The sequence below is a fragment of the Perognathus longimembris genome, chromosome 3 (genome assembly GCF_023159225.1).
Source record: "Perognathus longimembris pacificus isolate PPM17 chromosome 3, ASM2315922v1, whole genome shotgun sequence".
Lineage (NCBI taxonomy): Eukaryota > Metazoa > Chordata > Mammalia > Rodentia > Heteromyidae > Perognathus > Perognathus longimembris.
Genome location: NC_063163.1, coordinates 49,743,689 through 49,755,380, shown reverse-complemented (window position 1 = coordinate 49,755,380; position 11,692 = coordinate 49,743,689). Strand labels below are relative to the sequence as shown.

Here is an 11,692-nt window from a genome sequence, read left to right as displayed (position 1 = left end):
TTAGGATTATTTCATCTCACAAGGAGCTTGCTTGTTGGAATGTGACCCCATGATAAGTTGAGGAAGCCTCTGTACATTGTCTCTAACATTTCTGCAGAGTATCTTCTAAATCCTATACTTAATGCCACTTATTCCAAGATGCTTAATTCAAAAGCATGATTGAATTCCTCTGTAGCATGGTATTTTCAAAATCATATTTTCAGCCGGGCACTGGTGTCCTAACTACTCAGGAAGCTGAGATCTGATGACTTAGCCACCAAAAAGCCAAAAGTAGAGGTGTGGCTCAAGCAAGAGCAGGAGTTCTTGAGTTCTAGTCCAATACAGCACACATGCCATACACACACACACACACACACACACACACACACACACACACACACACATCCTATTTGCTAAGAGAACAGATTAAGATTGTCTTAGGAGCTGGGTGCTAGTGACTCATGCCTGTGACCCTTGCTACTCAGGAGCTCTGAGGATCATTGTTCAAAGCCAGCCCAGATAGGAAAACCTGTGTGATTCCTAGCTCCAATTAACTACCTAAAAGCCAGAAATGGAGCTGTGGGTCAAGTAGTAAGAGTGTTAGCCTTAAGTGAAAAAGCTCAGGACAGTTCTCTGAGTTTAAGCCCCATGACTGGCATGCGCATGCGTGCACATGCGTGCACGTGCGCGCACGCGCGCACACACACATACACACACACACAGATTGTCTGAAGGACTCACAGATCTATATGCAGTGAATCCGTCTATGAAGTTTAAAGTAAAAACAACCCAAGACATACTGGTACAGTATTCTTTATTATAAACAATCAGAGGATAGTACATGAGTGCATATGAAGGATGATTGAAGCCAAGACTGTTAGAACCAAAAGCATTGCTTCATTCAGATACCATTTAGTTTTCTGGCTGACCTGTTTTACATTCATTTAAACTTATCTTTAAGATATATGACAGGATTACCTAATCTTGTTGTGCAGTTCAGCTCTTTAACCATAGCAGATTAAGTAACTTGGAGTGCCTATTCTATTTTATTAAATACATATATGCCAAATATTTGGAATATATTCAAAGTTAGGCAGAAGCTGAATTGCTGTTGTTTTATTGTTCCCATATCCCTAAAGACAATAAAAAAGGAGACCCTAAACACTTTGTGTTAGCCAACTTTTCCTTATTTTATTACATTTAAAAAATAAAATAAAGCTGCGAGCCATCCCATAACCCTAGCTAACCCAGGAGGCTGAGAAAAGAAGGATTTTTGTGTGAAGCCAGTGTGGCCAGAAAATATTGCAAGACCTTTTTGAAAAAAATCAGGGCTACAGGCATTTAAACCAGAGCTACAAGCATGGCTCAAGTAGTTCAGCACCACCTTGGCAAGCTCAAGGCCTTGTGTTCAAACGTCAGTACCACAAACTGAGCAACAATGGCTCACATCTGTAATCCTAGCTACTCAGGAGGCTGATCTCTGAGGATAACAGGAGCCAGTGGGCAGGAAACTCCATGAGACTCTTATGGCCAATTAACCAACAAAAAAGCCAGAAATGAAACTGGGGTGCAAGTGGTAGAGCACCAGCCTTGAGGAAAAAAAACTAAAGGAGAGCTCCTTGGCCCTGAGTTCAAGCCTCAGTACTGACACCAAAACAAAACAAAAAACCCACCTCAGTACCACAAAATAATGATAATAAAATATAAAAATAAAACCTATAATGTTTTTAACAAGTCACATATTTCTGGTTCTGAAGCACTGGCAGCCATTAACATATCATCTTGCTAAAACAAACTTTCTATATCTTCATTTAAAAAAAGAACAAAAACAATACAAAAAAAAAACAACAACAAAACTCTGGTATGAACAGCAAAATGAACGTCCCAGGTTATTGTGGGCAGGCCACAATGTTGCTGTTCTCTGTGATCCTGGCCCAGGATATTGAAAGACTTTGCCTGCTACTCTGCTCCTTCTCCTGTAAAAGAACACTAATCCTTGTTTTATTCAGCTTGTCTGCCTCGTGGAATGAACACAAAATGGGTACATTGAGAAGTTTCAAGTCAAATACTGCAACCTTTACAGCAAAAGAGAAAAAAAAAAAAAAAACCTAAGAAATGACCAGGTTACAATGACCCTAGGGTTCACTTCTCATCAGTCCTAAGTGTGTGCCTGCCACAGAAGGCATCCTGAGGAAGGGCTGGGTGACATCGCTGGAGATGTGTGCCAATTGCATCATTTACTTTTGCAGGAATAATTCAGGTGCATGCAATGTGTTGCCCTGGTTTTTTAAAGTTGCAGGAAAATCCAAGTGCTTTTGGTTTGGTTTTACTTTTTAAAAATATTATTTATCTTAAATATTGTTATTACTCCTTCTGATGAATTCTATAAAGGCCTGCAAGTAGCAGCAGATGCATTTTCAGCTTCTGGACAGATGAAGAAAGCTATGTTTGATCCCTTGAGCAAACAGTGTTTGCTTGAAAATCTCCCATAAAATGGCGCTGGTGTGAAATATATTCACAAATTGCCTGAGAAAATTATTTAAACACAGAGAAGCAAAGATGAGGGAGAAGCCTTTAAGACAGAAGAAAAGTCACATTTATCCAAAGAACCCATTATTCAAAGGAAATAAAATTTCAGAATTAGAGATAATTTTAAAAAATCAGTTCCATTTTTCAAGCAAAAGCAAGTGTTCATGGTTTATTTATAGGGAAGCATCCATACAAATGGATTTTTTACGAGACTCTCAGCTCCTCGGAGGGCTGGACTGTCTCCCCCATACACTGGCATGGTGCCTTGCGCGCAGGTGAACAGTATGAACCAATGGACTGTGGGCTTTTCCGAACACTAAGTGGTCCACCCTGTTTTAATGTGAAGTGTAGTTATTATTTTCTATCCTATCTGTATATAGAGGTTTATATGGAAGTCATTACAAGAGATGATAATAGCAGCTCATTCATCTCTACATGGGAGCATTTCTATCTTGAATACAATTTAATGAGAAACAATTACATAAATGAAGAAACCTCTTGGCTTACTTAGGACTGTCTAACAAGCAAGACTGCCATCTAAAATTATATATTGTTAATGTAGTATCAAACATTTTCTTAAGCAATGTGATGTTTAGTGGGTGGCAAGTACCTAGAAATGTGAAACATTTCCCTTTATTATTTGCCTATATTCCTTTGTGTGTGTGTGTGTGTGTGTGTGTGTGTGCACGCGCGCACGTGCGCACATGTGTTAGTACTGGGGCTTGAACTCAAGGCCTGAATGCTGTCCCTTAGCTTTTTCACTCAAGGCTGGGCTCTACCAATTGAGCCACACCTCTACTTCCGACTTTTTGCTGATTTACTGGAGATTAGAGTTTCACAGATTTGCCTGCCTGAGCTGGCTTCAAATCGAGATCCTGTCTGAGTACAGCTAGGGTTACAGGTGTGAGCCACGGACATCTGGCAGTAACTCATACATCTAATGTGTGTAAGCTTTCTCAAAGACTTTTGTATTGTTTCAGCAATCTGTAAACTGTCCATAGTTGTCAGCAGGCAGGAAAGCATAGCAAAGGTGCCTCCACCTGGATGCTTGGCTGCAGGAGTGTGAGGTGGTGTGACCAACTGTGTGACCAGTGTCTAGCATAACATGGCCCCTGCTTCTTGTCTTCACGGGACTGGCATGATGTCATAGCCCAGCGCAGACTCCACAGCCTACAGAATGGTCTGGCCTGAATAACCAGAGAACCCAAACCTGATTTCCAGTGGGGAAAGCAAGAGCCTGCCTGGGTGTTCTTGCTCTGGATGCTCTTACCGTATCATTTGAGAAAACAATTCCTAGTATGCTATTGTTCCTATTGGTTTTCCTCTATTAGACTCATTGCCCGCCCCCAGTGGTAGATTGAAGTCACATGACTCTTAGCTTCACAGTTTCTTTCTTTTCCAATCACAGTTTTAAATCTGTTAAAAATGTACCGTTGATATCTGCACAGAAACAAAGTTAACTTCAGGAATAAGATACAATCGTCTGTGGCTTATTATCTCATTGTTCACTCTCTAAGCTTGATTCTTTGCTTGCCAGTAGCACTAAAAGTGAGATGGTTTCAACCACATGGGTTTGATGGCTTTATCTGGCTGGAAGTGGATTTGCTCTAGAGTTACCGGTAGAGATGTTCTGCTATGCTATGTGAGCAGTTCTGGTGTTTCCACAAGTCCATACAACATGCTCCTAAAACCACCTTGGACCCCACCCACACTGTTCACGCCATGTTAACACCATTGCCTTTCCTGTGCTTCTCCCACGAAAGCAGCTGCTGTCTCTTAATGGACAGGCCCAGAAACCCTAGTTTTCCAATCCCATTGTACTAGTCCCAGGCTAACTAGGTAGCACAAAACAAATAGTGATTTAAAAAAAAAAAGGAACAATATACATTATATATCTTTCCATTTGTCTTTAGCAATAGTCACTTAGGCCGCAAATCTGAAATGAGATAAGCCACTGCCTGCAATAGCATCTACTCTATGGAAATGTAGCTTTGGACAGGACCATTAGGACACGGAAGAAATGGGATTATGCGGAGAGCCCATCTGAGTGAGAACCTTGTCCAGCCACTGCAGTGGGCCATGAAGATGAATCTCGATCCAGCAGGGGGTGCTCGTGACATCCTGGCGGTGATACTCTGCTCCCCAACCCTGAAAAGCAAGAACAGGGACCACTGTGATGGTGCCACTTTACCCCAGCCCCCAGAGCTTCCGGAGCTAGAGGGTCCCAGGCAGCCAATAGGGGATGAGGAGCCTATACTCCCAGGCAGCTTCTGATACCTGGGGGGAAACGTGGACCCCACTTCCTTGGAAGCATAAGAGGCCTTTTGCATTAACCCGCAGTCTCAGAGGAGTCTACACCAGTACCATCCTCTGTGGTCATAGCTAGACACCTGCCTGGACATGGTCTGGGACTCTGGCTTCATCACATGGGGTTGCTGGCCAAGTCCTTCTCTTGCTACAAAGGAAGTAACTCAACCTTATGTTCATCCACCCCTTCTGTGCTGAAGCTAGTGATCTGTACCTAACCGCTGCTCCTTACACATTGGTTCTGCAAGTTATGAAGAGAAAACAGAAGGGCCTTTTGGTTTTCAGGGCTGATTATCAGAGCATAAAACTCCTCTTTCCAGCTCACTTGTTTCTCATTTATCACTATTCATAAGAGAGGAGATTGATGGGTGGAGAGAGAGGAAGAGGGGGAAGACAGACAGACCAACAGACAAACATAAAAATTTACACCACACATGCATAGTTTACTCAGCCACCTCCCTCTTCCCAAGGATTAATTATCGGTCTTCCCAACTAAGTAGTTCTACCCTTTATGCATTATTAGGCTTTTGGCTCTGCTACTGCTTCACTAGTTGGCCTTTCTCAATTTCCTTTACTGGCTGCCTTTCTTCTCTCTCTTCTTCTGTTATTGAAATGTCCTGGGCCTCATTCTTAGACTCCCTGTCCTCTCTGTTTAAACCCAAAGCAATGGCAATCCCACCCAGGCTCATGGAGTTCAATAACATTCATCTGCAGGTAGTTCACACTTACCTTTCCGGCACCAACCCCTCTCCCCAGAGTTGGGCATCTAACAATGGCTTATTCCTCATCTTCATTTGGATGTGTGACAGACACCTAAAAGCTCTGTCTCTGAAACTGAATACTTTTTGGGAGAAGAAGACATACCAGAGTTTGAACTCAGGGCTTTGAGCTTGCTACACAGGTGCTCTACCACTTGCATCATTCTCAGTCCATTTGCTTTTTAGTTTATTTTTTTCAACTAGGGGCTTATGCTTTTGCCTGGGATAGCCTCAGATGATGCTTCTCCTGCCTCCACTTCCAGAGTCTCTGGGATTACAGGCATTTTCATCACACTTGGCCTCCCAGACCTGAGTTTATGATAGTGCCTGCAAGCCTGACCTGCCTATTCTCCTCATTGAAGGGGACTGATTTCATCTTTCTAACTTTCTATTCCTCACACCTACCTGTCTGCCTGGGAACCCTTCCCTTCTGGCTGCTCTTGCATTGCTCTGCTGGTGGAAGGAAGCCATCACCTCTCATGTGAATATTCCAACAGCCTCTTCCCTGGTCTCCCTTCCCACCTTGACTGTTTCCCGCCTTTTCTATAAACAGAGGCCAATGAGGCCCTCTACAAATGCAAACCAGGCCACAAAACGCCGCAGCTCAGACCGCATCCCCTCTTTAGGCTTCCGTCCCCCTGGTCTTCTTGTTGCTCCAAAGTGCCAGACATACTCTTGCTACCAGGACTTTCCAGCTTGGTCTTTTCTCTGCCTCTACTGTTCTTCCTCCAGAGAGTTCCATGACTGACTCTACCATCTCCTTCAACTCTGCTGACAGGTACCTGTGGGGGATGGCTATTCCTTTAAGACCTGGTGTGGCTGTAGCCACTCCCACCCCCTTTCCAGCTTCAACTGGAAGAGAAGCCAGGCCAGCCCCCGCCTCTCAGTGGCAAGCATGTGTGTGCCACCATGGCGCCGGAGACCCCAGAGGCCAGGTCCTTGGGTGGCTATGGTCTCTGCCCATAGAGGAAGTTCCGTGACATCACCGTGATGGACACGCTCGTAGCCTATCATTCGCTCCTGGCCAGTCCCTCTCCTTGGCAGGTCTCTACTGGTATAAGACTGTTAGCTCCTCCCTTATTAAACTCAGAACACCCCTTGAGGGTTCTCTGGGACCCCATGCGCCCGTGTCTTCCTTGGGATGGGAAGGGGGCAGGGCGTCCCACAACCACATGCTAACCAAGGCTGCACGTGGCCTTCGCTCCCGCAGTTAATCCCTACTGGCCAGGGGATGCGTTGAGGGCGGTAGAGGACCACGCAGAAGAGGCAGAGAAGCCCAGGACCTCCACGCAGATGGAGGTAGAGCAAAGCCCGGCAGGTACCACTTCTTATAGCCCCTTGAGATCCCAGCACTCCAATTCCCACTGCCTTAGCTTGACATAATCTCATTCCTCTTGACCTCTTTTATCAAGACTGTTGTTTCCAGCTTCTGTACCAGCGTTTCTGCTTCATGAGGACAGAGATTTGTGGGTAATCACTGATGGATGCCATTGCCTACAGCAGTGCCCCTGGCTTGGTGCATGGCAGGTTCTGCATGGATATTTGTTGACTGACTGAGTGACCGTTACTAGGATGAGCAAAAACCAGAGCTAAAAGAGACCTTTAAGATGATCTGGTTCATCTCTTCCCAGTTATCACCAGAGTTCAGTCATCTGTAATATTTGATCATTTATAGTTTTGTCTTTTGTTTTTTAAAAAATAGGGCTAGGGACAAGAACTCTACTTGAGTGGTTGCCTGGCACAGATAAAGTCCTGGGTTGGATTCCCAGCACCACAAAATGAAAAAAAAAAAAATCTTGGAATTGGAGGCATGGCTCAGTTGATAGAGAGCTAGCCAATGAGTGAGTCAAGCACCAGTTCAAGTCCCAGTCCCAGACCAAAACAAGAAAAGCAAAAGAAAAAATTTAAATGATTTCATATTGGTAAAAGTATGAAATTTTCTTCCTATTAGTTTTCTTTAAATGGTGCCTATCTGAAAAACACTTCTAGTTGATCTCAGGTGAATCAGATTTCTATGCAAACCTGTGTTGCAGTGGAGTGATTACCTATGTGATGTTGATGTTGCTATTTCATCCTTACTTTAACCCATGGACCAGGAGAACACCAATCAGGATTCCAGTGATTCTTCATTAATGGCAATTTCCCACCCTCTGCTGGCTGGAAGCAGCATTGCATCTGAAAGGGCTCCAGGGACATAATCATTGCTTTCCAATGCAAAAACACCATTAAAACATGGGCTGAATAAAGCTGCTTTGTCATGGTGAAAGAGATATGGTTGCAAGAAGCTGTCTTCAATTGAAAACTGTATGAAATGCTTCTTTTCAAAATAATTACTAAATTTACAAATTAAATTAAATATAACTTGAGGATAGGAAAATAAGACAACCTTTGGTCACAGTAACTTTGTGTGGGGGTGGGGGCAGGGAGTGGTGGGGGGAAGTACAGTGCTGGGACTTGAACTCAGGGCTTTTAGATTCAAGGATAGCATCCCACTACATGAGCCATTTCTCCATTTCCAGGTTTTTGTCTTTCCTTTTGTTTTTATGGCTAATTGGAGACAACAATTTCTCAAACATTCTTGCCCAGGCTGATTTCAAATTGCAGTCCTTAGATCTCAACCTCTTGAGTAGCTAAGATTACACAAGTAAGCTGCCACTGGCAGTCTGTTCATTTGTCACAGTAACATTTAAAGGGCTGATAAAAATATTATGAAATTTACTTGGAAGGTTAAGAAGGAGTTAAGTGGTAAGGCATTTGCCTAGCATATGGGAAGCCCTCACAATAATAATAATAATAGTAGTAGTAGTAGTAATAATAATAATAATAATAGAGGTAATGATTCAAGCCTGGGAGCCCAGATACTTGGGAGGCACAGATCAGGAGGATCATAGTTTGAGACTAGCCCAGGAAGATGGCAGGAAAAATGTTTTTCAATTAATAAATAACAAGAGAACCTTTCTTGAGATCCTATCTCAAAAACTACTAGAGCAAGAAGGCCTGCATGTGGTTTAAGCAATAGCATGCTTACCTAGCAAGCAGAAAGCCCTGGGTCCAAACTCTAGTATGTCAACAAACACACACACAAAATCCTTTGCCTTTGCAAGCCTCCTTTCTTGAATGGTATATGACATTTTACACAGTTTGATAAACAAATTCCAACTTTGAAAATTCGACAATTTTCAAACACTTGGCAAAACCTGAAATCTTAATCTTGAATGGACAAATCCAGTTGCTTTTCCTTCCCACTCACACTTCCTTACCATGAATACTATTCAACTAGAAAAACTCAACAAATACCTATAACATGAATATACACTATTTTCTCAGTTAATCACACTCACCTCCATGGTTCTACCCCAATTTGTCTATGTCAACACTTAGTTTATATTTTTATATTGTCTTATATTACAACCAGTTCTTTTTTGTAGCTAAACTACATACATTTTTCTCCTCAGTTTGCCATTTGCCTAAGTGCTTCTTTTTCCTTTCTTTTTTTTTTTTTTTGTGGCACTGGAGTTTGAACTCAGGGCTTTATACTTGCTAGGTAAACATTATCACTTGAGTTACTTTTGAGATAGGATCTTGCCTTTTCCTTAGGTCAGCCTGAACCACAATCCTCCTTATTTATGCTTCCCCCTGTTGCAAGGATGACAGTTCAGGGCTCCACCTTTGGCTTTTTCAAACGTTAAGATAAGCCCTTGCTAACCTGTATACTCAGATAAGCCTGGAAGCATAATCTCTGCTTCTTTTTTTTTTTTTTTTTTCCGGCCGTCCTGGGCCTTGGACTCAGGGCCTGAGCACTGTCCCTGGCTTCCTTTTTGCTCAAGGCTAGCACTCTGCCACTTGAGCCACAGCTCCACCTCTGGCCGTTTTCTGTATATGTGGTGCTGGGGAATTGAACCCAGGGCCTCATGTATAGGAGGCAAGCTCTCTTGCCACTAGGCCATATCCCCAGCCCAATCTCTGCTTCTTGCATAGCTGGGATATTAGGTGTCTGCCGGCGCAGCCTACTATTGGATGAAATGTAGTCTTTTGAACTTTTTGTCTAGGCTGGCCTTCAACCATGATCGACCCTATCTCAGCCTCTCACCTAGCTAGAATGTCAAGCATGAGCCACCAGCACCCATTTTCAATATTTTCTGAGAGTGAGAAAAGGATCTAATTTAATGCAGGCAAATTTACTAAATTCACAATAACATTTCCTGGGTGATAATAGTGTCTGGAAATTTAAGGAACAGAGAAATTTCCAGAACTTAATCCTATAAAATTATTATGGTTTTCCTTTCTGTCTTATTTATTTATTTATTTTGGCCAGTCCTGGGCCTTGAACTCAGGGCCTGAGCACTGTCCGAGGCTTCTTTTTGCTCAAGGCTAGCACTCTGCCACTTGAGCCACAGCGCCACTTCTGGCCATTTTCCGTATATGTGGTGCTGGGGAATTGAACCCAGGGTTTCATGTATATGAGGCAAGCACTCTTGCCACTAGGCCATATCCCCAGCCCCCTTTCTGTCTTTAAAAAAAAATCTAACCAGGCATGAGTGGCTCATGCCTGTAATCCTAGCTACTCAGGAGGCCAAGATCTGAGGCTCACAGAAGCTCAGGGACAGTGCATAGGTCCTGAATTCAAGCCCCAGACCAGAAAAAAAAAAAAAAATACCTGATAGCTACTTTTACTGGGTTTTCCTCCAAAGTAACAAGCTCAAGAATTTCCACACAAGCCAAGTGCTAGTGGCTCATGCCTATAATGATAGCTACTTAGGAGACAGAGATATGAAGATTACAGTTCAAAGCCAGCCCTGACAGAAAAGTTGATAAAATTCTTATCTCCAATTAACCACCAAAAAGTTGAAAATAGAGCTGTAGCTCAAGTGGTGGAGCACCAGTCCAGAGTGAAAAAGCTAAGGGACAGCGCTCAGGCCCTGAGTAAAAAAGCTAAGAGACAGAGCTCAGGCCCTGAGTTTGAGCCCCACTATGGGCATAAACACACAAAAATTTTCACATAATTGCTAAAGCAAGACTCACTTAGGGATGTCCTACACACTGTTAATAGGATTCAAAAAAGAAAAGAAAAAGGGAAAGATTGTCACCTAATTGAATTAGCCCCTTAACTACCATCATCCAAGAGTTGCCTTTGTCCTTTGTTGTGTTTTTCATTTTCTGCCTTATGATCTGAAGGCAAGCACTCCTTCCTTACCTTAACAAAACTCATCCTGATGGTGCACATCTTAGTTAACTCATAAACGACTTCAAAGCCGTGATGAACGGACTGGGCGAGCAGTTGCGCGAAAAGCTGGTTGTTGAAGACTTTGAGGCTGCACCCACTGGGGATCTTGCACACCGTGGCTGGGTGGAAGCCATGCTGATAGTTGCAATTCCGGCTCTGCACAAAGATGCTGCTGTCACTCACGCACTCGGCATACACCTCTCCTCCAACGTAGTACAAGTGCACACCTGAAGATGCAAAAACACAGCCTTCCTGCAAACAGCACTCCCTTCCCAGTGACTCTTCCCATCTCCAGAGCTGGGACTCCACTGTCAATCACCCATCAGAGCTTAGTCTTGTCTGCAACCACCACACAAGTTGGCTGAGTAAGGAAGTAGAGAAGTGCCTGGGGGGGGGGGGGGGGGCGGGAGGAAGTAGAGCAATGGGATGAAGTGAAGGCATCGGCTCTGAACGCTAAGTGAAGACAGAATCCAGATCCCTGTCTTGAATTTACGATTCAAAATCTCCACAGAGCAGACCAGTTCTCCAACTTCAGCCTGCAGGAGAGTCACGTGGACATTCCTTCAAACAGATAACTGACTCAGTAGGTGCTGCGTGAAGAGGGCAATTTGCACTTGATACCAGCTAGGTTGCAGACCAGGCCCCAGACCTGGACCACCGGACAGCCTGGCTTGGTTAGCAGGGGACTTTTTTTTGCCAGGACTGACAAAAAAGAAAAAGAAAAAAAATAGTCAACATCAAGAAATAAATTCAGTATGTTCCTGATGATAGCTTGGAGGTTACTAAAATAGGGGACCATTAGAAAACATCACTCAGTAAGAGTTAGCATTTTGGGGGAAATTCACAATGAATACATAATGTCTCCAGTGAGTAATCTCATCCTGCTCTCTCATCT

General features: G+C 43.5%; 1 protein-coding gene across 3 annotated transcripts in view; it reads right to left on the bottom strand.

The window, feature by feature from the left end:
• Positions 1–3,328: 3,328 nt before the first annotated feature.
• The window catches only part of Smad9 (SMAD family member 9), a 45,789-nt gene continuing 37,425 nt past the window's right edge, over positions 3,329–11,692 (bottom strand). For all 3 annotated transcript variants that reach the window (XM_048341495.1, XM_048341496.1, XM_048341498.1), the window contains 2 exons: positions 10,768–11,024; positions 3,329–4,656 (listed from right to left, as the gene is read on the bottom strand). In XM_048341495.1, coding sequence (XP_048197452.1) covers positions 4,513–4,656; positions 10,768–11,024 — 401 coding nt within the window. In that variant the 3' untranslated portion in view covers positions 3,329–4,512. The remainder of the gene's footprint in view (positions 4,657–10,767; positions 11,025–11,692) is intronic.